Source organism: Leptidea sinapis, chromosome 20 (genome assembly GCF_905404315.1).
Source record: "Leptidea sinapis chromosome 20, ilLepSina1.1, whole genome shotgun sequence".
Lineage (NCBI taxonomy): Eukaryota > Metazoa > Arthropoda > Insecta > Lepidoptera > Pieridae > Leptidea > Leptidea sinapis.
In genome coordinates, this window is record NC_066284.1 from 2,116,587 (window position 1) to 2,143,988 (window position 27,402).

The 27,402-nt window shown below is 38.9% G+C and overlaps 3 protein-coding genes across 3 annotated transcripts in view; 2 read left to right on the forward strand and 1 right to left on the reverse strand.

The window, feature by feature from the left end:
- Nucleotides 1-365: 365 nt before the first annotated feature.
- LOC126970273 (H/ACA ribonucleoprotein complex subunit 3) lies at nucleotides 366-1,968 on the forward strand. Its single transcript, XM_050816102.1, has 3 exons — nucleotides 366-612; nucleotides 1,049-1,091; nucleotides 1,827-1,968. The coding sequence occupies exons 1-3, from the start codon at nucleotides 559-561 to the stop codon at nucleotides 1,922-1,924; spliced, it is 195 nt and encodes a 64-aa protein (XP_050672059.1). The 5' UTR covers nucleotides 366-558; the 3' UTR covers nucleotides 1,925-1,968.
- A 5,520-nt stretch (nucleotides 1,969-7,488) lies between these two features.
- Nucleotides 7,489-10,446, forward strand: LOC126970238 (anaphase-promoting complex subunit 2). Its single transcript, XM_050816045.1, has one exon. It carries the CDS (start codon nucleotides 7,638-7,640, stop codon nucleotides 9,963-9,965), a length of 2,328 nt encoding a protein of 775 aa, XP_050672002.1. The 5' UTR covers nucleotides 7,489-7,637; the 3' UTR covers nucleotides 9,966-10,446.
- Nucleotides 10,435-27,402, reverse strand: part of LOC126970234 (probable Rho GTPase-activating protein CG5521) — a 57,372-nt gene continuing 40,404 nt past the window's right edge. The window contains exons 17-18 of the mRNA XM_050816031.1: nucleotides 22,985-23,249; nucleotides 10,435-15,625 (exon numbers count right to left, since the gene is read on the reverse strand). Coding sequence (XP_050671988.1) covers nucleotides 15,438-15,625; nucleotides 22,985-23,249 — 453 coding nt within the window. The 3' untranslated portion in view covers nucleotides 10,435-15,437. The remainder of the gene's footprint in view (nucleotides 15,626-22,984; nucleotides 23,250-27,402) is intronic.

Consider the following 27,402-nt stretch of genomic DNA (forward strand, 5'->3'; position numbering starts at 1 on the left):
TTGAATTTAATTATTAATTTTACTATACTTCTATGGACCAATATGACTTGTATTTTCATTTATTTCATATAAGCTGTTTCCATACTATGTAAAGTTATTTTCGGGGCCAATCTCCAGATCGCGCTAGTTTTCAAATAGACAGCTCATAAATGCTTCGAGAGGGATCTCTTTTCCCTATATATTATTATATTCTTTGCTCCACAGTTATGTTTAAATTCTCTTTGCCACAGTCCACACAGTTAGATAAGTGTATTATTTCTGGTCCACACTCCACAGAGGCACAGACACAGACTAATATGATGCTGACACAGAGTACCTTTGTACCTCGTTAGAGTAAATATAATCTTTGTACACTAGCATCGTGCTGCCAAAAATTGTACAAATATTCAAATATTGTATTATAATACTGAGGGAGGTTATGTTATGAAAATATAAATTAAATTGAATTGCCATTTCCTCAGTAAGAATATACTTAAATTCTTGTTATAGTAAATTAAATATCTGTTACGAAGTGCGAAAAGTGAAAACAGCAAAAAGAGGAACTTAAGCAAATTAACCATGTATTTGAGATATTATTTGAACGAAAAAGGTGATCGTGAATACACATTAGCCGTACGTATCATTTCTAAAGAAAGAATCTGTTTTAAAATCAATAATTTAATTTAATTAAATAGTGAAAAAGCTATGTTTTTGGAGTGGCATGTTCAAAGTACAAAATTATTTCTATAAAAATCAATTAACACGTTAAAATTGGTTTGAAAAATAATAATACCCACTTATTTTCTGCGATTATCTCCAATTTTATTTGATACTTGTTTGAATTTTTCACAGACAAAATAATAATAAAAAATGTAATTTTAATAAATTTGACTCATATTAATGGTTTTGGTCTGATTTAGAAGTATAAACATGGAATAATTGCAATAATTATTATTGAACACACTGTGGGTCTGGAGTAAACAACACAAATGGGCCTAGCAATGAATTTGTTAATAATATACATTATAATGACATTTCTGTTTTAAACTTTTATATGGTTAACTTACAGACAATTGATCCACATGGAAAACCAACATTATCTGCCCATCCAGGTATATCAAAGATAATTTTATTAGAAACTATTATTTTTATTTTCTTCCGAGACTTGTTATCAGATGGTCTAAACCAGTGTTTCCCAGCGTGGGGCCCACACCCCACAAGGTAGCAATTTAAAAAATAATAAACCTCTTTGCTTTGGGTTATTTAAATGCAATGCTAGATATTGGTGACAAAATTAAAAGAAAGAGTAAAATCCAAGAATGTGAAAGTTATTTTTCTACCATATCGAAATTAAGCTAAATGTGGATTTAGTGTAAATGATTTACTGATACAAAAAATAGACCCACTTGATATAAAGCTAAGTAAATTAGAACACAATATAAAATCTCTGTGCAGCAAGCATCAAGCTCAAAGATCACACTTAATGAATATAGCAAAATCAATATTAAAATCATTTTGAATTACAGTTTTTCATTATATGTTTTGAAATTTTACTTTGATGTTTTAATAACAATTTTATAGTGATTTCTACCTAAAACTTATCATTTATATTTCCTAAGGGAACATAACAATTTTTAAAGGTTAAAAATTATGCAGGCTTAAAAATTTTAGAAATGTTAAGGTGGGGCATGGCTTAAAAAGGATTGGGAATCACTGGTCTAAATTCAACAGACTATTTATCTTCATTAGTAATGTGATTATATAATTTACTTTAATTATTAATAATAATGGATGATGATGCCTGTTTGCAGAAGCACCAAGCATTTATTCTTTATTTTTATTTTTAGCTCGCTTTTCACCAGAAGACAAATACTCCAGACAAAGAATTACTATAAAGAAGAGATTTGGCTTACTATTGACACAGCAACCAGAACCTATACACTAGTTTAGAATTTAATTCAGGAAATAAATTTTTTGTGACGGTATAAACTTGTTTATTTATCTAACTCTCATATTATAATTGTGTTAATTTTTCTACATTATTTTTGCAAAACTTTCCTTCACAAAGTCTTGAGTGTGGGGCATGTATTAAGTTATTGATAAGTTCTCTAACGGCCATTCCCAATATACCATCTACAGAATTTTATTGAGACAGAAAAGTCAACAATAGCTACAATTTTTATCTCTTGTAGGCGACAACCGGAGATAGACTGAATATTGGGAACGGCCATTAGTCTGCTAAAGGTACAGATTAATAAAATATTATTGATTTTAGATAACAGGGGTCTAACTTATATTTCAATAAAGATAAAGACTGGTTTAAAATTAATCCTTTTTTGAAGTGAAACTTTTACCCCAACCCGAGTACCTTTTCCCCAAGAAATAACTAGATGATAATATAATCAGCTCACAAAATCTTAATTTTTGGTACTATATGGATGCAGGTAACTAAATGTAAGTAGTTAACTACATGCATCTAGTCTATGACCAGAGAGTGTAGAGATGTCCCTTCATTGTGTGCTAATGCATTTATCATGGTGATGGTCCTGAGCTGTTTCACCTGATTCCTGCTGCTAAATTCCACCTTTCAACAACACACCACAAACTAGGATTTCATCCTCACCATCTGGATGAGTAGTGTATAGCTAAATGACCCTATGGGCTATACACAGCCATTGAAAGACCACTAATATCTTATGGCACTATGGTCTGGTACAGCTATAATTGCCCAAAAGATCGTAATTGCAAAGCTAGATAACCTTCAAACAATTGCAAGCGCTATAACAAAAGGAGCCATGACGGCGACACCGCTAGCAGCTCTTTTGTGCGCTCTTCAACCTGCCGCCCCTTAACTTTATAGAATACGCGAAAGAACTGCCTCTAATCCGCTGTGGCTATTTGAACAATGTTTACTGAGAAGTCCTGTACTAGACATGGTGAGTGACGTCATGTTAATGAAATTCGACTTCATCAGCAGCTTTACTACTGAATTCCCCTCAAGATAGGACTGGCTAAACAACCGAATTATTTGAAAAAAACGGGAGCCTTAAATGGTATACCCATAAATCCAAGTCAAGGTCTGGCATTGGCTGTGGAATCTACGGAGAGTGCCCCAAATTTGGCAAATCTGTCACCTTGGGGTACCTCGCCTCCGTTTTCAAGCCAGAGGTATACGCCATAATATTCCGAATAAAGGCTACGTCGGCAAGTGTATTTACAACCACACAGATAGTGAGTCAAGGCCTTCTGTGATGTCCCAATCTTGTTGAGTCAACCCTTCATACATTATGTTCACAACAGTGAAATAAACTCGGGCTTAACTCATTCCAAAACCCTAATTAAAGCCTTCAACAAAATGGCTGCACATGAGGCACTAGTGCCTAATGCCACCCTAGGGTTAAGTAGGAAAATGTTATGATTTCTTACTGGTTAGAATGCGAGTTTTCACTGGGCACTGCACATTAAACAAACACCGCTCAACCCCGTTAGTTACACATTCTCTCTGAATGTGGTCCTTTAATGGGTAAAAGGAGAATTTCTTTGGGAAGTCCAATTTTTCAGCCACTTGAGTTACGTCAGCTCACTGCAAAAGAAATAATTACAATTATGATTCATGAAAATAACCAATCTTAGCAGTGAGCTGTTACAATAGATCACATATTGGTCGCAGTGAAACAGGGCTGCACTGAACTGTAGTACAGCCGCCATACATGCCATTATTATTTTGTATTATTCACGGCTGCTATAGGTACCTGGAAGAAAGGATGCCTAGCAAAGTGAAGACAAAAACCTTGGTGTGCAGTTGGTTAGACGTAAGTAATAGTATTCCTAATTTACCGAGACAGAATCTTTTTTCCAATAGAAATCAATATTAAATTTAGAAAGCTCCCAAAACACATCCTCGTCCACTTTATGATAAATCATATAATTATATGTGTCGGTTGTAAGAAATACGTACATAAGTTAAAACATTCTAATAATTGTTTTATGTAACCAATGTATTGAAAATTATTTCTATTAAGTACAATTGTTCGGTCTTTGCATTGTATATTGTTTGGTAAAGTGCCAGTTAATTTCAACTGTGGAGATCGAACTTGCTAAGGTGCCATCTATCGCTACTGTACTTCAACCCTAAGTTGAAACCGGTAGCAAACGGTGGCGCTTGTCACGACAATCGCGTGACGTACGCGTGTGTGGGCGCAACTCATAATCCTACGCAAGCTCTCTTCCGCTTCGACCGCCGTACGAGAAGGTGCCGTCCGAGACGTTCTGGGCCGCCCCTCAAGCTTCGAACCATGTGGGTTCCTGTAGTGCAGTGCACCAGTGGATGCTGTGTGGCGAGGAGCAGTAAAGGTAGGTGGCATATGCATTGTCCTTTTTTCACGTTTGTTTTATTGCGCCTACCAAATAATATATAGTCCATTCTTAAAATCGAACATTTTCTTTATTTCAAGCTTAAAGCGATTATAACATATTGACACGAGAGTGGGTCAGGGATTGGAAATAAAACTCCGCTTATAGGAACGAGTTGCTACGCAACCAATGATATTTAAAAGTATAGATAGGTTACGCAGATAACATTCGGTGTTTGAAAATGATACACTAACGCACACATGAATAATTTAACATTGCAATAGTACACTAGTTACATTACAATTACACGTCAAAGAAGGATAATAAATGCAATTATCGCAAGCGAAAAAGAGATTACTCTAATTTGCTATTGCTTCGTATTTGTATAGAGAAAATACAGTTAATTCACCAGATATGATTTTATACCGTACACCGTGATTTATGCCTAAATTACGATTCATTCATGAGTTCATGTAGTAAAAGCTATAAAGCAGTAAAGCTGCATTGAAATTTGGTAGATAATGTGTCATAGATTATAAAAAAATAATTTAATATTGATTATAATATATAGCCACATTGATGATATTAATTATTTATATATAAAATATTAAAAAAAAACATACAGACACCAAAACAAAACCGAAAGGTATCTACAGTAAGGGTCACATTTTTACAATTTTTCTAACAACGGCTCCCAATAAGTTTTAAGAATGTCTTTTTGTTGAGGGTTTATTACAATAAGGTAATGGGAGGAGAAAAAAATGATCCATTGATTGTTCTGCAGTTAGCAAGAGATATACGAAAAAACTCCTACGTAAACAAATGGCACTCACTGTCTACATCCGATACCTACCCTAAAACTTGTTTTAGTAGTTTGATAGTTCAGCTACCTATATACGCACTTGTTTATTAAAAATTATTACATTCACTGCAACAATGACTTTTTTTACATCATTTCCTAAAATATTCTACCTCGATCATCCCGCAACAGACAGCATCAATATTTTGTCATTTCTGTACGTTAATCTATGATCGCCTTGGCGGCGATCGGCGTTGTTATGACAACATATTTATTTTGTTAGATAAATAATGAAATCAAATAAAATGTTATAATTCATGATTTCTTAACTGTGTATGTAATTCTATGATTTTTTTACTTTCGTTATTAGGCGATTGATTTTCGGCGCGCTGGTGACATATCTACCTCTTTTAATACTATAATATCATTGTACGCGACAATATTTTTGTTTAATTTTATCTCAAATTGTAGTAGTACCTTAGGTTATACAGTTTAAGACTCCACAATATTTTTTAAGTTTCTTTGTTTTTAAAAGTTCTGCATCAGTGGCATTGGTTAGCTAGGTGACGAACTGGCGCGTGCGTCACTGCTACTACCTACATAAAGAGTGAGACGGGCCTGCCGATTGATACGAATACGACTTACGAGATACTCATTAATAAAATGCCAGAATTGGTTATATCAAGACCAAATGCAGATCAAAACCTAGGTGCTATCGGTGTGCTCAGCCTCATACAGGAAAATCTTGTATGATTTAGAAACGGATTCTACTACAAATTGTTCCGGGCAATACTTTGCCACTAACAAGGGATGCTCTGAGCATGGCAGACAAGAAAAAACATAAAAATTATAATGGATTAAGAAATATATCATTTGAAGAAGCATCCAATCGCTGTCTTAAATCTATCAGAGCTTAGACCATATGCAGAAATTATCCAAAAAGGTTTTGTCATCCCAAAATTCTCTTCTTTTTCAATTTGGTCTATCCAACATTTCCATCCCCACAGTGTCTTACAGAAAATCAGTAAATTATTCTCCGTTCTAGAGCCCCTCTAGGTATCTTATGACAGAGCTGCTGATCAAGCTATTTTTGCGGATGTACCTTCTGTCTTCTCACCAGTTCACGATAGTAACCTCTTGGAGGTTCTATTGCTTATCATTTTACGTCTCATCTCTACAAATAATTAAAGTTTACCGTCCATCGTTGCCCATCAACTCACTCAAATCCTATCTTTCTTAAATAACAATGGCCCCGGTATCCAATCTTCGATGGAACTCGAGAAACCCAAGAAACATCAAACGTCTCTTTCATCTTTTGAATAAATTTCATTCAGCTGCCATGGCTATCTCGGGGACATGCTTAGCTCCAGGAACGAATTTTTGTATCCCTGGATATGTATGCCTCCGGAATGATCAGGCTGATGGAGTTGATGCGGGCTGTGCCTTATTTATAGGGCGCACCCATCCCTTTTCCGCTATCGTCCGTCTTTATCCACATATGATACGTCCTTATCCATTGAAATGATAAGGTGATGATCAACTCTTTGGTTTCAAATTATATCCCTCACCCTCATTCAAGCATGATCGCAGATTTATCCCTTTTTACCCTTGTGACCATTATGACATTGGTATGCGATAAGGACCATCGAGTAATGTAAAGCGACGCGCCGCTCAATTGCGGTTCGGCCTTAAAATTGAAATGCTCTTCAACACCCCTACATTTACTCATTACTTGGTAGCCTACCTCAACCTTACATAGGCTCAATCTCTTGGTGATCTTGCCACAAAAGCCACTATTTACAAAAAAAAAATAGGATCGAATTGTGAATAAAATAGATTAGATAGAAAATAGTGATTATAATATTATCTTTGGAATAGATGTAATTCTGAAGCATATCTCCTATGGTCTATTAATAATACTCCACCTCCTTAGAATATTATCTTTATTTTTACTTCTTGAAAATAGTAAGAAAGTTAAGTTCGCCTGTTATTGTTTTCCCGTGACAGGTGGGTCTCATGATTTGCTTAAGAATAATCAGTTGCGATTACTTTTCTCAAACTATTTTCAAGTGAAACAACACTATAGACTTGCTTTTTATGAGAGCGACAAGACAATAGCTATGAAATGGCAACCGGCAGTATGACGTATAGATTAAATCGTAAGTCGTGACATAGTCTTTCTAGGCCAACCTGGGTAAAGAATACCATGCGGAGTATACTATCTATGCCAGTATGAAATGAACGTAGTGGTTTAATTCTCTTTGCTATGGTGTCTCCTATATAGTCTGTGGTTTATATATATTTGCATAGTTGATGGCTCTCAAACGTAGTGATTATATTCTCTTTGTGGCTCTCGTTAGAGACGGAGGTTTGATTTTTGAATAAAATGTTCTTTTTGTTAATTAATTTATAAGATAAGAGTATTTGTAAATTCTGCCTAAAATCTTAACACCTGGAATAGATTTTGTAATTTGTACATTTCCTATAGTATATTGTTATTCGTATCATGTCGCTTATAAGTGATGAACACAAAGTGTATTGGAATAAAATAAACTACGCATTTCCAATCTTAAATGATACCATCGTGAGTGACTGCACTGATTTGGAATATATAGAAGTCCAACAAATTATTACAGGATTAGGAATTCAAAATAAAATCCGTGATTTAATTGTCACACATATCGAAAAATATGTAAGACAGCAGGTGGCACCACAGTTTTGGGCAAAGTTTAGTAAAGTTGAAGAAGAAATAAAGGGTTTTCAGCTTTTTAAATCTGCTGTCAATGATTTATATGATGCTGTTAATAAGTTCTCTGGGATGTTAAGGAGACTGATAATATTAAACAACAGCTGCAGTGATAACAAAACTATATTTGGAGAACGAGATGTTATTTCTGGTTTCATATTAATAATTCGCGCAACTCTACTTTCTCAATTGCCTGTGGATTTCAATATAATAATATTCCATTTCTATAAATTATCTTTTAATGTATTTGATAATGAGTATGAATCTCCAGATATGAGTGAAGATGTTATGTGTTCTGGTTGTTGGAATGATTATTCCGAGTGTATCTGTTCTTATGTTGTTAAGGTTTTTTATGAAACAAATAGAAAATTAATGGAAATGCAACTACTAGAAAGGTTAACTGGACAAGTTTTAACTAATTTCATTCAAGTAAGAGTTGAATCACATATACAGCGGGTTTGTACTGGTACTTTTGATGTGTCACACATAGCACACTTAGAAAATTGGCTTGAGACTACAGTCATGACTTGGTTAACAAGGATATACTGTGGTGGGTCATCAAAACCACCCCCTGATAATAAAAATATCCAAAATGCTATATATAAATTCAAACAAAAACTTCATTATTTCTTGTATCATACCTACACAAAATTAAGGATTGATCAACTGTTCAATATTATTATTGAATATCCAGATTCTCAGCCTGCTATTGATGATTTAAAGCAGTGTATAGATAAAACAGATTTGAGACCAACTCTATGTAGAGTATTACAGTCAGCTTTAGAAACAAGATTATTGCATCCAGGTGTAAACACTCCAGACATCCTTACAGCATATGTCGCAACAATAAGATCTATTAGACACTTAGATCCATCAGGAGTGATTCTGGACACTGTTACTAAACCAGTACGTAGTTATTTAAGGAACAGGGAAGACACAGTCCGAAGTGTTGTCAGTAGTTTAACAGAAGAAGGGTCTGGGAGTGAACTAGCTGAAGAATTAGCCAAATTTTCTGCTGAAGTTGATGATGATGGTGAGAAGGAAGAGGCATGGGACGAGTGGGTACCAGATCCTGTTGATGCCGATCCTAAAGTAAATGCCTTTAACAGAAAGACTAGTGATATAATTTCAATGCTTGTCAATGTTTATGGAAGTAAAGAGCTGTTTGTAAATGAGTACAGGACTCTTCTGGCTGATAGATTACTAGCACAAGGTGTTATAAATACAGAAAAAGAAATTAGACATCTTGAATTATTAAAGTTACGATTTGGTGAATCTCAACTGCACAACTGTGAGGTTATGTTGAAGGATATTTCTGATTCTAAAAGAATAAATGCTTTGATTCATCAAGATCAAACATTCCAGGAATTAAATAATAAATTTACTGCAAATGCCATGATAATGTCTGCTCAATTCTGGCCACCATTTAAAGATGAAAGTTTGGAACTGCCAGAGGAGATTAAACAACATTTTGACGCATATACAAAGTCTTACGAGGCATTAAAAGGAAATAGAACTCTAAATTGGAAACCACATCTAGGAAATGTTAATATAGAGATTGAAATAGGGGAGAAAAAGTTAGAACTTACTGTTTCACCTTTTAACGCTACGGTGATAATGCATTTTCAATCAAAACCAGAATGGTCCCTTGATGAGCTGCATCAAGTTATGAAGGTACCAATAACGGTCCTCAGAAGAAAGATCACGTATTGGCAATCGCAAGGCATTATATCTGAGAAAGGTACAGATTTGTATGTGTTAGTGGAGGGTTCCGATGCCAAATCAAATGTATCTACTAATCAGGTGCAAGAAATGATTTGTGAAGATGACGAATCAGAGAGTGTGATGGCATCAGCACATGACCAAAGAGAGGGTGAGCTGCAAGTGTTTTGGTCATATATTGTGGGAATGTTGACTAACTTGGATTGTCTGCCGTTAGATCGGATACATCAGATGTTGAAGATGTTTGCTGCATTAGCTCCTGGCACAGAGTGTAGTGTTCAGGAGCTGAGACAGTTCTTAGATACTAAAGTCAGAACACATCAGCTAGTCTTTCAAGGAGGCATGTATAAGTTACCAAAAACTTGAGGTCATGTTAAAAAATATGAGCGTAATCAGAAATGGCCGCCAAGTTGTAGGTATCATGAGTGTCCTCTTTAAATTTTATTGGCAAATTCAAGATCAAATAAAAATATTTGTACTTATAGGAAATCATGTCTTACGGATGATTAGTGCAAGAAATTGATCGAACAATTGGATATAGTTCCTTAAAAAACGTTCTAAGCCACAAACTTCACAATTTATGGAATTTGTGTCAAGTTTAATAAATATTAGTGTATTCCATACATGTTGGTTGGGCTACTAAGTCATGATGTCATTTATAGAGTGACAATAGGGCTGCCATTTTTTGTCAGTCTGTTAATATGGATCATGTGACCAGTTTGTGTTCATAACTCAATTACATGGTTGTGGTTTGGAATGTTTTGCTGAAATAATGTCCAATTGTCTGAACTAGCTTTTGTGATAGTGTTAGTAGAAACTAAATAAAACTAATTAGTTCAATTTTGAAGGTTTTTTTATTCACATTTTACATATAAAAATTGGTTACATTTTATTTAATAACAATTATTGTAATCAACAATATATATTTTGTTAGTACAACAATTATTACCTACTGATGTATTATATATATATTATTATAACTTTGAAGCCCAATTAAACTGCAATGAATTGAATGCAAAAATATAATTTAACATCAATTTAATTTGACGGTCACATGTTTCTTTACATTAATACTTAAATGAACCTTCAATACACAAAACATCAGTCTTCCAGTTTATGAAATACTGCTTTCAATAAGTTAAAATGTAAAAATATGTATACATAATGAATTAATATGTTACGTACTTGGAATGCCTTCTAGTAAACAATATACAAAAATAAAATGCAAGCAGATTATTTTATTTCATCACGGACGAGTAAAAAAAGGACTCCGCGCCGTGATATTAGCAAGTGAAGCACCGTTATGCTAGTGTGTGCGGTTACGGGGGATACTAGTTACACATTCTTTTCTCCATAAATAATCATATATGGCCACAAATACTTATATAGTATCGTTTTTACACGTTATCACAACGCACGACGGCATTTTGAAAATATTTAACTGAGACGCAAACTGATCTGTCACAGACGATGACAATTCTCATAATGGCCGCCTATCGGCCTGTAGTATGTAAGTATGTGCGTGGGGCTATGTATTTACACGTTAATCAGCTTGTTTTGGTGCTACACTGTTATATAACGGAGTCCTTATTTTTTTACGAGTCCGTGTATTTCATAATCTCAAGGGAAAGCTTAAAACAAATTATAGAAACATTCTTGGAATGCAATAAATAAGAAGTTGAACTCAATTATATTATGATAAAACAATGACTGCTTTCAGTTGATGGATTTATTGATTGAGTATAGCTTAACATAATTTTCTATAGGTACCCATTATTATAATTACTAGCAGTATTCAAAAATAATTAAGAAGTTTTATTAACACAAAAAAATATAATTTTCTTTTTAAAAAGACAAGGTTTTTTCGATAGATATTCGACAAAACATTATCACAAGAATTTCATATTTTAAAAGTAAGTACATTTCTTGGAATATTTATGACCTGATCAATAAGATGAAACTGAATCTATGTTAGTGTCTCGAGTCCCTGTTGGCTCTATTATTCATATTCCTGTATTTTGTCCTTGAATCCCAGCTCCTTTTTAACAGGCCATTATGAATTAACATAGGTAGAGTGCTGGTAAAATAAGTTCATATTGATATAATCTTATATATAGAATTCTCATGTCACAATGTTAGTTACCTTACTCCTCCGAAACGGCTTTACTGATTTTTACTAAATTTTATATGCATATTCAGTAGGTCTGAGAATCGGCTACTATCTATTTTACATCACCCTAAATGTTAAGGGTACTCCACCCCAATTTTTTTTTAAATTTGTTGCCAATTTTTTTATTTATATTATAAAATATTATATGATTCAGCATTGAAAAACACCTACAAATTTAAATTTTCACCCTACTACGATGTAGGTACAACTATTTTTGTAACACGATTTTTATATTATTCTGTTCCATCCACCAAACCGATATAGGGTTGCAAGATGGCAATCGAATACAATAATTGTAGTACGATATATTTGGTAGGTCTGAGAATAGGTTGCATCAAAATTTAAATAATACATTTTTTTAATATGTTGTATTGCTGGGTCAGCTAGTATTAAATTAAAATTTGGAATCCCCCAGAATAATTTAACAGAAGTAATTTAGATTTGAATGATGTTTTTACATCTGAGATTTACAAAGATTACAAAGCAAACAAATTGAATACAACTTTCTGAACAAATGCATTAATAATCAAATAATATTAATAAGAAACAAATTATCTTCCTCTTTTGTAAATAACAGGTACCTAACACATAATAGGTAATAGGTATGTACTACTTTGTTCCAGTAAGTTTTTCCGATTTATATTCTTAGCAGCAATGTGGGAGACATAATATAATCCTGAGTCCAACATAGAACAGATACAATAACATTAATATTACTAATCAAACAAAAAATCTTACAATACACAGATCTATCAAACAGTTTAACAAAATATAACACACTGATACTTAGTTGGAGGTAAAACGTTTTAATAAGTTTAGAGCCATAATTTATTAGAAACACTTAAATTTATTATTATATATAAAATAAATAATATTTCAATATTGTAAAACTATAACAGTTAAAGCTCTATAAGTAGTTCACATACTATGTACACTCATTACCTCATTTTCATGATATAGTTTATCATTTATTTCAAATTCATCTGTGGTCGCGAAGCAGATAGAAATTCGGTCAATGACCTTACGCACATGTCGGTAGCGCATTTTATAATTGGCAGAAATGTCATAAGTCCGAAATTATCTCTGCTTTATGACCAGATAAACAGAAATCGATAAAAAGTGGCATTTACGATGTACATTTTGTATTAACAGTATCTAATACCAAATATACATACTTATTCTATACACAAGCCATGTTTTTGCAAATTACAACAATGATTTGACTTTAGATTAAGGATTGGTCTCCACTACGATAACAAGATCCAACTAGATACCGCAGGCGTAGTCACAAAATGCGGAAACTAATACTACGCCCAAGTCGGCATACTCGAGCCAGTCTCGAACGATGTCTGACGTTGAGGTGCCATATGTTCTGTTAAACTGTGCTAATAATTGAAACTAAAATGCCGGCCGGGTCGCACGCAAGCATCGAATAGTTGCCGTAATAAAAAAAGCTATTGTTCTTAGGTAGTACGGAATCTAGTTGGAGCGTAGCGGAGACCAATCTTTAATCTAAGGATGTGGCAATTTCCATTTATTACCGAAAATAATTCAATGAACAGTTACGTACATGACTATAACTCGAAGTTTGACATGTTTCACCACTTTTATAAGTAAATGTTATTGTTAAGGCGCAGATACTTACTAGTAATAAATTAAATGCATTAACCATCTATTATAATATTAAACTTAATTTACAATTTTTAAGTACATAAAATTTCATTAAGTCATTTCTCATTACACTAAGAATCTCTTTATTCTTTATTATAATCAATATTATTACGTTGCCTCCTCTGTCTTGTGTCAAATTACAATCGCACGTCTATTTTTTTATGAAAATAAGGGACGAGACGAGCAGGAAGTTCAGCAGATGGTAATTGATACGCCCTACCCATAACAATGCAGTGCCGCTCAGGATTCTTGAAAAGCCCAAAACTTCTGAGCGGCACCATAATTGCGCTCGTCACCTTGAGACATAAGGTGTTAAGTCTCATTTGGCCAGTAATTTAACTAGCTACGGCGCCCTTCAGACCGATACACAGTAATGTTAACACATTACTGTTTCACGGCAGAAATAGGCGCCGTTGTGTTACCCATAATCTAGCCGGCTTCCTGTGCAAAGGAGCCTCCCACTGGTCTACCAATAGATACTTAAGTCGCATACTAAATGAATGTTTTATTTTATTAAAATAAATACTATGTAAATAAAACTTATGTTATATTATATATTATGATCTTTAAAAAAAACTATTGTCAGAATACCTACATGTTATCATGTAAGTAAACTTTATTAGTCTTTCATATACTTGATAATTAATATAAAAAAGAATAAGTAATATGTATTTAATACTTCCAATATTGACGCTTTTATGCTGAGTGACATTACTAACAATACAATATGACCTAAGTATGTTTAATCTCATCTTGTAGTAATAATATTCAATCTTAGTAGAAACATGATTGTATCTCCTCAAATCAAAGTAAAATATTTTTCTACACACTTGCTCGTAAAGTGAGCCTTATTAAATCGTTATTAGAGCCATAAACCGAACTATAACACACACGTGCATTATAGAATTATCCCTACAAAGTTAGTACCTAAGGTAATACACCTTTTTTTTAACAAAAAAGAGGTTTTATGAGTTTTATCACTTAAATTATTTTTGAATTAGGCTGTATGGCTATATGTAATCAGTCACCTTACATAAGGCGCGTGCTTAAAAAAAAAACCTTGCGTTCCATTTCCTGTAAAGGCGGATGGCGAGAATGGACCATCATAATTTAAAAATTAAGGAAGCATCGTACAAGTACAAGTTTATATTAATTATAAACATAAGTTTATAAGATGTTTATACAAAAATTATTGAGGCGCTAAGATATGGGAGTCAAAAGATATAAATAATTATAATTTATTAAAAAATAGGTCATCTTGCACTAACGGAACGTTTTACGCAATTGATTATTGACATCTACATTTTTTTGACATGACAGTCATTTTTATATGGATGTTCCGACACCATGAAACTATCAATACCTATTCAAATCAGCAATTCACAATGATTGTGAATTACAGATTCAATAAGATTATTATCGTTTTTGATACTAAAATCGGTAGGTATATTTAAAAGATTCGATACCTGCTTGAAAAAAGAATGAATTGTGAATCGTCAATTGTTAGCTGCTGGTCAACCTCCCACATAAATATTATATTATATTCAAGCAGACAGTAATTAGGCATAGACATAAGATACAAATAATGGATTGAACGATAGATATGGATTAATAATTTTAGGTTATATTTTACTTTTAGTTTTATCTTTTATCTCCCACTTTTTTAGACTTACTAACCATTTGCTTTCTTCTTAGTTTTGTTACGTTCTACAATTATTAATAAGTTTCCATAATGTACCTACGCCACATATTTCAGTGGGTCCCAAAATATATGCATTCTCGCCATCCTCCTTTTATATTTTGTTTGAACGATTTATGCGAAACATGTTTGTTTTTTACTCGCAAGTGTGTTGAAAAAATGCGTATGAAACTCGTGAGTAACTCACTAGACACTCGGATGATGATATACGATAAGTGCAACCCACAGCCTCGTGTACAATAAGCAACTTAGCCCACCTGTTTCATAATATACTATTATTAAGTTGTAGTAATACTGCTTATCTGTTTCTCCTGGGCGTCGGCTGCGGGTGAGTCACCTGGGAGTTCTGCGAGGGAGCGTTCTGCAGCGGTCGCTTGAACGGTCCGAGACGTTTGATTGGTCGCGGCGATATTGTTTGTGGCTCGCTCGGCCACGTGGTCGTGCCGTGGTCGAGTAGCGCATTCGCTAGGCGACCGCTACTCTGATCTGATGAAGACCATTCGCCAAAAGTTAGCATAAAAAGTAAAAGGTACAACATTCAGTAAATCAGTTGTTATCCCATACAACCAGAGCGTTATAAATTATGACAAAAATAGTTTATTTTAAACTTGTAATTATTTCTTCTAAATTCTCAGGGAGAGAAACAAACAAATCAACAAATTAGTTTTAATATTCAAAGTCTTCATACCCCGAGATAGACTTCTTTGTTCTATTTGTTTCTCAAGACTTCTTTGTTCTATTTGTTTCTCAACTTTCTCTAATACATTTGTTTTGTTGCAATACAGGTACGAAACGATTACAATTTTATTGTAGGTACGTATAAAGGAGCATTGTGGTCGTGAATAAATGTATTTAAATATAAATTGCTATATCATATATTACAATAAATAACGGCGTTTGAATATGACCATTCGACAAGTTTATCCAGCAAAGTTCATTATTAATTAAGTGTATGGAATTTTTTGGGTTTTGTAAAGTTACTGGAAATTTCTAGTAAGTTCAGGATCAAATCGAACAGAAAAATAGGGATGGAAAATGTGTAAGCAGGATAAAAATAGTTAAAAGAATTTTCTTAAATTTAAAGATAGAATGGGAGAATCATTTTGAAAATAGAACAGATCCGGGGGTATATAAGCCGTACTAAGCGTGGCCTACGGCAGTTCTAGTCCTGACTCGACAGTGTAAAGAAGAAGAATAGAAGAAGTAGTGAAAAGTGGAAGTGTTCCAAGAAGAAGAAGATAGAAGAGACTTAGTTTCGGTGCAGTGTGACGACGCGTTGAAGGTACCGCCGCCCACAAGAGGAACAGCGGCAGACCGGCGAAGCGCAAGTTCAGAAAAAGTGAACGCAAATAAAGACTCGTTCCTATAAGCGGAGTATTATTTCCAATCCCTGACCCACTCTCGTGTCAATTGGTGTCAGAAGTGGGATTGGAAAGATGCCATTAGTGCTCAGGTACGAGAAGGGAGTGACCACGCGAGAGGGAGCAGCTGCAGCGGTAGAGGACGAGTCACAAGAAGCATCCGGCTCTGGACTCAGTGCGACCGTGTCAGCACCGCGGGCTCCTGCCGTACACATCAGCGCGCTCATGCAGCAGATGGCCGCCATTATGCAAGAGCAAGCGCGCCGACAGGAGGAGCAGCTGCGGGGCTTGCAAGAGGAACTAGCGCGCCGTCAGGAGGAACAAGCGCGCCGGCAGGAAGAGAAGGGCCGCCGACAGGAAGAACAGAAAGCTACAGGGCTTGAAAGAGGAGCAAGCGCGCCAACAGGAGGAACAAGCACGCCGACAGGAAGAGCAGCTGCGAGGCCTGCATGAAGGCCTCTCCAAAGATATTTTATCAGTTGTGCAGTTGTGTGGAAAAAGAGATCGCCCGGATTGACAGTGTGGAAAAGAAGATGGACAAAGTTGAAAAAAACTTTCAACGGAAGATGGGACAGATGGAAGTAACCATTCGTCAGCTCAGTGGGAGGGTCGTGTGTCCTTCAAACAACACAGGAGTCACCTGCGGAACCACATCGACCAGAAATTTAAAAGTACCTCCCTACGACAGCAAGTCTTCCTGGGCTAACTTCAAGCTACAATTGGAGACGGTCAGAAGAGCCTGCGGTTGGAGTGACCAAGAAGCGCACTCTGCCCTCACACTAGCCCTCCGTGACGATTCACTCTCCGTATTGGAAGCACTCGGCGCTGAGAAGCAGGAAGTGACCTACACAGACCTTCTTGACGCGTTGGAGGCAAGTTATGGCGATAAACACCTTGAGCATGTGTATCGGGCGCAACTAAAGTACCGCAGTCAAAGGGCCAACGAAACTCTGCAGCAGTGGTCCGTGGAAGCTAAGAAGCTAGTGCGTAAAGCATATCAGTCGTCACCAGCTGCAATAGAAGAAATGTTGCTCCAAGTGTTAATCGATGGAATACGGGACGCCGAAGTAAGAGCAGCCGTACGATTGAGTCATCATACTAGCTTGAAGGAAGCGGTGGCACATGCGTTGGAACTGGAAGCGGTTCGCCACGATTCTCGGACGTTGAGACTCCGCAAAATTGTACCAGCAGATTCCAGACGAAGGCAAGCATATAACCCAGTATGCTATGGGTGTGGGGAGCGAGGACACATTAGGAGCACTTGCCCCAGGTGTGAGAGCAAAACGCAAGGTAGGAAGGATGCGGCGGTCTCAACATCACCGCTGGAGCAGCAGGAAAACTAGAAAAGGCCAGGGCAGTGGGGATGGCGCTGGCCGGTAGAAGCAAAGCCCCAAGGATCTTCGTTAAGCAGACATGTGACGGAAACACTTTAGTTATAGTAGGAATGATAAATGGAAAATCTTGCCGTTTCACTTTGGATACGGTAGCCTCACGTACAGTCGTTAGCCAAAGAAGACTTGAGAGCATCGGAAGACGACATATGCGAGAAAATGTAAACTTAACACTCACAACAGCTACCGGCTTTAAATCTGAGATCGCAGACCCTAGTCCCGGTAGTCCTGCCAAGGTATCAAAGAGGAAGACCTTGTAAATGCGCTATAATAGAAAGACAGACATCGGATACGACATGGATCCCAGCCAGGACTGTTGTGGGAAACTCCCAAATAATGATGGTTCCCATGTTTAAACCTCATGAGGACAAGCAATTTATTAGGAAGGGAACAGTGATCGGAGCTTGTGAGGAGATATCTTGGTTAAGAAAGTGTGAAGAAGGGAGGAAGACCGTAGCTGCAAGCCAGCATGTGAACATACAGAAACTTCTGGATGGCTGAAAGGACAATCTTACCAAGCTACAGTTAATAAAAGCGAAAAATTTCTTGCTACCCTACGCCGGGATGTTCTCGAAGAACGACGGGGACATCGGAAACACTGGTTTGGTGAAACACAAGATCGACACAGGAGACACTGTTCCGATACGGCAAAGACCAAGACGTATTCCGTTTGCATGCGAACAAGAAGTGGAAGACATGATTCGGGATATGAAAGAAAATGGTGTGGTAGAACCATCATCGAGTCCATGGTGTTCTCCAGTGATTCTGGTGAAGAAGAAGGATGAATCAACTAGATTTTGTGTGGACTATCGGCGTTTGAATGATGTAACTAAGAAAGACAATTATCCATTGCCAAGAATCGATGACGTCATAGATTCACTTTGTGGCGTGGTTCTCTACTCTGGATTTAAAAAGTGGCTACTGGCAAGTCGATCTGGACTCTAAAGACAAGGAGAAGACGGATTTTTCAACCGGAAAAGGGTTATGGCAGTTCAAAACAATGCCCTTCGGATTATGCAACGCTCCAGCTACTTTCGAAAGGTTGATGGAGCATGGCAGGTATGTTGGGAGAAACCTGCCTTGTCTACTTGGATGACATAATCATTATGAGACGAAGTTTTGAAGATCATCTTAAGAAACTCGAAAAAGTCTTCGCAAAACTGCAGGGTGCCAACTTGAAGTTGAGTCCAAAGAAATGTTCCTTCTTTCAACGTCAGATGAATTACTTGGGGCGCGTTATCTCGGAGCAAGGCGTTGTGACGGATCCTGCCAAGATAAGTGCTGTCAAGGATCGCGACGCCGACAGAAAAGACACATGTGAGAGCATTTCTAGGACTATGCTCTTATTATCGACGCTTTGTGAAAGGGTTTTCCGATGTTGGTAAGCCCTTACATCGACTGGCGGAAAAGAGCCTTTTCCTGGGGTGAAGAATGCGAACAAGCTTTCTTAGAGTTGAAGAAAAGACTACGTGAATCACCTATCCTCGGATATACTGACACAGAGGGAAGATTCATAGTGGATGCTGATGCTAGCAACACCGGAATTGGTGGAGTACTATCTCAGAAGAGAGGAGACCAAGAAGTTGTAATTGCATACTTTAGCAAATCTTTATCGAAGCCGGAGAGAAACTACTGTGTAACTCGTAGGGAGTTACTGGCCGTGGTAAAGACATTACAACATTTCAAAAAGTACTTGTTGGGTCGCAAATTCCTCGTAAGGACTGATCATGCCGCCTTGAAGTGGTTAATAGAATTCAAGAATCCGGAAGGACAAGTGGCCAGATGGATTGAGCAACTTCAAAAGTATGACTTTGAAATCGAGCATCGAGGAGGAAAAAGTCATAGAAATGCAGATGCTTTATCTAGAAGACCTTGTCCGATGGAATGCAAACATTGCATTCGTCAGGAGGAGAAAGAGAATTTTATGATCCGGCTGATCAGAACAGATTCGATCGACGAGAACTGGAGCAACGATGCAAATGAGGAGAGCTCAGGAAAATGATAAGGATCTTCAACCACTTTTACATTGGCTAGCAAGTGGATCACATAAAACAAAATGGTCTGAAGTGGCTAGACACAGTCCGGCTCTTGGTAGACTCTTGAGTCTCTGGGCACAATGGAACAGTTTGGTGAAGCATGACGGGTTGCACTGCCGGAAATGGGAAACCCCGCAAGGAAAGGATTGCCATCTACAACTGGTCGTTCCCAAGGAGAAGGTGAACGAGATCCTGAGAGCTTACCACGATGGTTCTTCAGGTGGACATTTGGGAATAAGAAGAACTCTCACAAAAATTAAAGAACGATTTTACTAGTTGCATTGCCGTGATGATGTGGAAGACTGGTGCCGAAAATGCAAGAGTTGTGCAGCTGTCAAAGGACCTCAGACCTGGAGCAGAGGAGCTATGAAGTTGTACAATGTTGGGGCTCCGTGGGAAAGAGTAGCTCTGGATATGGTCGGACCCTTCCCAGTCACCAAATCTGGAAACCGTTATATAATTGTGATGATGGATTATTTCACGAAGTGGCCGGAAGCATTTGCTCTACCGAATCAATTTGGGTTTTGTAAAGTTAATGGAAATTTCTAGTTAGTTCAAGATCAAATTGAACAGAGTAAAGAGGATGGAAAATGTGTAAGCAGGATAAAAATAGTTAAAAGAAATTTCTGGTACAATTTAAATTTAAAGATGGAATGGGAGAATAATTTTGAAAATAGAACAGATCGGGGGGTATATAAGCCGTACTAAGCGTGGCCTACGGCAGTTCTAGTTCTGACTCGAAATTGTAAAGAAGAAGAAGAAGAAGAAAAGAAGAAGTAGTGAAAAGTGGCAGTGTTCCAAGAAGAAGAAGATAGAAGATACTTAGTTTTCGGTGCGGTGTGACGCGTTGAAGGTCGCCTCCCATAAGAGGAACAGCGGCAGACCGGCGAAGCGCAAGTTCAGAAAAAGTGAACTCAAATAAAGACTCGTTCCTATAATCGGAGTATTATTTCCAATCCCTGACCCACTCTCGTGTCAATATATAACAAAATAAGAATAAGAATTGTAATTATAATTCTGTAAAAATACGCTGACTTTACATAGTTGCGCGTGGCAACTTAGTCTTATTCCAGTATACACGAAATAAAGTGCTCATCGCGCGTAAAGATGTTTTAACTACACCCATGTTTTAAATTCTCTATTATAGATTCTAAAATAGTTAGCTTATTACCAACATTAAATCACCCAATGTCCTAAGAACCCATCATCCATTGAGTGTTGTAATAAAATTAAATAGAACATTACATCACCCGTTTTCATTACAACACTCCTTTGGATGATATTATGGCTACTAGGACTGGATTTTTTATGTTAGCAGTAAGCTATTTCAGAATCTTTTATAGAGGATTCATATTATGGGAGTAGATAAAGTCTTGTATAATGAATATTATATATATATCCATTCATTCATTTATTAAAACACTATTATCACTGTGTGATAAACCCATAAAAAGTTGCATAAATAATGTATATAACTATTTGAGTAGTCAGGAGCACTCGTTACCGGGTGGCGTGTCGCCGGTGGAGTTGGTAGAGGTGGCGGAGTGTGCGGGCAGCGGGTCCCGCACGCGCGTCACGAAGTGCTCGAAGGTGGCGGGCAGCGTGTGCGCGGCCCGCAGGTGCTCCAGGTCACGCGCCCGCTCGCTGCAGGCGTGCTGGTACAGCGGCATGGTGGCACTATGTTAGTAGCCAGGAGCGCTCGTTACCTGGTGGCGTGTCGCCGGTGGAGTGCGCGGACGGTGCGAGCAGCGGGTCCCGCACGCGCGTCACGAAGTGCTCGAAGGTGGCGGGCAGCGTGTGCGCGGCCCGCAGGTGCTCCAGGTCACGCGCCCGCTCGCTGCAGGCGTGCTGGTACAGCGGCATGGTGGCACTATGTTAGTAGCCAGGAGCGCTCGTTACCTGGTGGCGTGTCGCCGGTGGAGTGCGCGGACGGTGCGAGCAGCGGGTCCCGCACGCGCGTCACGAAGTGCTCGAAGGTGGCGGGCAGTGTGTGCGCGGCCCGCAGGTGCTCCAGGTCGCGCGCCCGCTCGCTGCAGGCGTGCTGGTACAGCGGCATGGTGGCACTATGTTAGTAGCCAGGAGCGCTCGTTACCTGGTGGCGTGTCGCCGGTGGAGTGCGCGGACGGTGCGGGCAGCGGGTCCCGCACGCGCGTCACGAAGTGCTCGAAGGTGGCGGGCAGCGTGTGCGCGGCCCGCAGGTGCTCCAGGTCGCGCGCCCGCTCGCTGCAGGCGTGCTGGTACAGCGGCATGGTGGCACTATGTTAGTAGCCAGGAGCGCTCGTTACCTGGTGGCGTGTCGCCGGTGGAGTGCGCGGACGGTGCGGGCAGCGGGTCCCGCACGCGCGTCACGAAGTGCTCGAAGGTGGCGGGCAGCGTGTGCGCGGCCCGCAGGTGCTCCAGGTCGCGCGCCCGCTCGCTGCAGGCGTGCTGGTACAGCGGCATGGTGGCACTATGTTAGTAGCCAGGAGCGCTCGTTACCTGGTGGCGTGTCGCCGGTGGAGTGCGCGGACGGTGCGGGCAGCGGGTCCCGCACGCGCGTCACGAAGTGCTCGAAGGTGGCGGGCAGCGTGTGCGCGGCCCGCAGGTGCTCCAGGTCGCGCGCCCGCTCGCTGCAGGCGTGCTGGTACAGCGGCATGGTGGCACTATGTTAGTAGCCAGGAGCGCTCGTTACCTGGTGGCGTGTCGCCGGTGGAGTGCGCGGACGGTGCGGGCAGCGGGTCCCGCACGCGCGTCACGAAGTGCTCGAAGGTGGCGGGCAGCGTGTGCGCGGCCCGCAGGTGCTCCAGGTCGCGCGCCCGCTCGCTGCAGGCGTGCTGGTACAGCGGCATGGTGGCACTATGTTAGTAGCCAGGAGCGCTCGTTACCTGGTGGCGTGTCGCCGGTGGAGTGCGCGGACGGTGCGGGCAGCGGGTCCCGCACGCGCGTCACGAAGTGCTCGAAGGTGGCGGGCAGCGTGTGCGCGGCCCGCAGGTGCTCCAGGTCGCGCGCCCGCTCGCTGCAGGCGTGCTGGTACAGCGGCATGGTGGCACTATGTTAGTAGCCAGGAGCGCTCGTTACCTGGTGGCGTGTCGCCGGTGGAGTGCGCGGACGGTGCGGGCAGCGGGTCCCGCACGCGCGTCACGAAGTGCTCGAAGGTGGCGGGCAGCGTGTGCGCGGCCCGCAGGTGCTCCAGGTCGCGCGCCCGCTCGCTGCAGGCGTGCTGGTACAGCGGCATGGTGGCTCGCACGGCGCGCCCGCCTGCGAAGGCCGCGCCTCGCACGAGGGCGGCGCAGCAGCTCACGCGGACGATACACTCCTCCCACAGCGGACCGAATACGCCCACCTGCCCGCGGACGGTTAATCGTTATTTATTTTAACTACACCACTGACCCCTACTAAGTACCACTGAACTGGTTGCTGTCAAGGTGCTTTTGTGCCTGTTTCATATTCGCCATTTTGGACATGTAGCGAGAATCTGCGGTACTACAACTAGTGATGACAACATCAGCAAATATCGATGGATGGTTAAAAAGTATTTACAAAAAAATTGTGTACTTTATGACGTTGATACTTAAAGTATAAATAACACGGAAAACGAACAAAATTTATTCAAAATGCAAAAATACTTCAGAGTATTAAACGTTCCTCCGCAGCCATTTGTATTATACATCAAAATTTCTTTGGACGCTCGTGAGTGGCGCTTCAAATAGGCACAAAAAATTTGCTGTCAAACATATGGAATAGCCTGTCCAGTGGAATTTATACAGGTCAGTGATCTACACCCATGCCCTAAATCCTCTATTAAAGATTAGAAAAAAATTAGCTTATTGCCAACATTAAAACACCCAATGTCCTAGTAACCATTAAAACGAGTGTTGTAATGAAATTCACTACAACATTACAACACTCGTTTGGATGATGTAATTGTTATTTGGCTGGCTTTTTTAAAGTTAGCAATAAGCTGTTTCAGAATCTTTTAGAGGATTCATATTATGGGTGTTGATAAAGTCATGTATGTCAGTTCCGATCGGGCCGTGTTGTTGAGTGGACGTGCGTCGCAACGCTTGAGCTTCGCACTGTAGTTTAGTTCACCGTGTACATAATGTTATCTTAGACGCTGGCCCAATTCATGAGATATGGCGGGCCAATTAATTATTATTAATGAGTTTCTAACGTTTGTACAAAACAAATTGGATATAATAGACGAACAAAGTATCACTCAGATTTATGCTACCAATTTTACAGACACAGAAATTGAAGATGGAAAAAGTATTCTGTATAAATCGTGTGGTGATAAAGTGAGACATGTGCAGCGTAAAGGAGATGACAAGAAAAAACGGAATATCAAGGATGTTATTAGGTTATTGAAGGAAGTAGACCCCGATGCGCAGCCTAACTTTGTTGCCAAGGACTTAAACCGGTTACCACCGGTTTTGTTTGACCATGTTGATGTTACACGAATTTTGAAGGATATGTTGAATATGAAAAACGATCTTGTAAAATTTCAGATAAAAATGAGTGCGGAACTTGCTGAAATACGCAACTCCATTCAACAAATAGAACAAATTAATGTGACGACTCCCCAAAAGAGGAATTCTTCATTAACAGCTGCGACTCCGCCATCACTGCAACCTACTCCTGAAAGAGTAGCACGGAGTTCGATTACCCCGACCAACCGTAAAAACGTGCATAAGAGAGCAGACTTATCGCTTCCGCCGGTGAAAATACCACCGCCTGCACGCACACACGCACCCTGCGCTGTAAATGCGTATACGCCGACCTATCGCGATATCGTGTTCGAAACGGCCAGACCGCGGCAAACAAGAAGCGCCCGAATGGCACATGTGAGTGCGGGTCAAGCTAGCGTAACAGCTTACGCTGCGCTTGCCGTGGTGAGCAATGCATCGAGTCATAACGAAACAATGACGCATGGTAAAAATGCGACATTTACGGTTGTAGAAAATAAAAGAAATTGAGCAAATTGGAAGATTTTCCTTCCTTTTTGAGTCTCATGGAACGACCAAGTGGCTGGATCATTGCCTGACAACTATTGCTGCACAAAATACAGTTGTATGTGTGTATGTGGATAACAGTGTTAGTTGGTCTAATCATTTCCCACTGTTTGTTAACTGTGATATTAAGCTTATAACTAAAAAAGTAGATAGTAAGGTATGTAATAATGATAATTTAAATAAGGACGTCAGATGGGGACAGAGAAATGCAGATGAAATAAATATGTGTACTAATCTATGTACTGAAAATCTTAATAAGTTACTTGACTCTAGTCACTATAATGCAAACAATTTATATAGCTCTAAGGGTGTTTTAGATTTTATTAATAATTTTTACAATGATGTAATTGGTATTTTAAAATATGCAGCTATTAATAGTAAGTATTCGGGATCTGGTGTGCACAAATCCCGCCATAAAAAACAAGTAGTTGGCTGGAATCATCACGTAAAAGATAGTTATCAAACTGCAAGATTGTTTTTTAAGTTTTGGGTAGACTGTGGTAGGCCTAGTAGTGGAGACATATATAATGATATGGCGAAGACCCGCGCTATATTTAAAAAGAAATTAAAGTGGTGCCTGAATAATGAGGAATCTATAAAAAAGGACATTTTAGCGACGCATAGAGCTGACAAAAATTTTACACAGTTTTGGAAAGCTACTAAGTCATTAAATAAAAAAGAAAGTAGGCCACTAAATGTCAGTAACATACAGGATAGCACGGAGATAGCCAACATGTTTGCAAAACATTTCTCCGTGAAACCATTAGACGTGGCGCATGTGCCTGACTCCCAGCCATTGACACCATCGTCTGAAATAGTAAACTTTAGTCCAACGGTTATATTCCGAACGATTAAAGATATGAAACGCGGTAAGTCACCAGGCCATGATGGTCTGGGTGTTGAGCACATGCTCTATGCTGGAAACAAATTGTATGAGCTATCTATGAGTATCAAGGCTATTTAACATTCTTTTTTTATTTATTTATTTAGAGACTTAAAAAAGTGAAAACCATTTACACCATAATTTATAGACCAAAGCATTAGACTAAAACTTAAGGCTGGTGATTGCAACTGGCAGCCCAATTAGACCTAAGCCTGTGCTAGGCCTGTCCAAAAGTACTCGGCCTAATTGTGAAAAAATAAAATATTAAAGTTTTCTAATTTAATCTAAAATTTTAATCTTATGAATTATTTACCTAACTAAACTTAATTGTTATTAGTTTTATTTGGATTATCATACATATATAAGAAACAATAAGAAAAGTTATAAAAAAAGAATAATATATATAAAATATAAGTAATATTAGTAATATTAGTGCAACAGTGTTATTGTATTAAGTTTGAAGTATAGTTACTTGTACATAGTAAATATGATAAAATGTCAGTGATAAATACAAATAGCATAGCATCAACAAATCTTGTCATAAAGACATTTAAAGTTTTCAAAAGAGCAGACTAGCAAATATTTCTTCATATGTGTATTAAATATGGCTATCTTCCTGCAGATATGTTAAAGACAGTAGTGGTTCCTGTGCCGAAAAACAAGACGGGTGACATGTCCAGTATAGCTAACTATAGGCCTATTTCACTTGGGACAATTGCTGGTAAGGTACTTGAGCGGTTGTTGCAGCCTGAACTGATGAAGAATGTACAGATTAATGATTCTCAGTTTGGTTTTCGTCCCGATCTCTCTACAGACTCGGCAATTTTGTCTCTAAAGCATGCCGTGAATTATTATAAAAGTCGTGAGACATCAATCTATGCGTGTTTCCTGGATCTGAGTCGCGCATTTAATCTTGTTAATTATAATATATTATGGAGAAAAATGCGTGACTCAAACGTCCACAGCGGTAGTGTCGGGCTGATGAGATATTGGTACGAGAATCAAACGAACATTGTGCGTTGGGGCGACACAGTCTCTAGTGAGTTTAGATAAGAGTGTGGTGTACGTCAGGGGGGGCTAACCTCTCCGGACCTGTTTAATCTTTACATTAATGACCTTATTGGGGAGCTAAGTGGTACTGGCATCGGTTGTCATATTGACGGAGTTTGTTTTAACAACTTAAGCTACGCTGATGACATGGTGCTACTTAGCCCCTCAATAAATGGTCTTCGTAAATTAGTATCGATTTGCGAAAGTTACGCCTTAAGACATGGATTAAAATACAATGTACGCAAATCAGAAATGTTTATCTTTAGAGCTGGTAAAGGTCCGGAGAGGATGCCACCAGTTTTATTAGATGGGTCACCAGTTCGGGTTGTGCAACAGTTCAGGTATCTCGGACACATGTTGACGGGGTCCCTGAGCGACGACCAGGACATAGAACGAGAGCGAAGGTCTCTGGCAATAAGGTGCAACATGATCGCTCGCCGATTTTCTCGGTGCACTGAGGATGTTAAAGTTACGTTGTTTAAATCGTACTGTATGAGTTTTTATACTTCCCAATTATGGATCAACTACACCAAGAGATCCTTTAACATCCT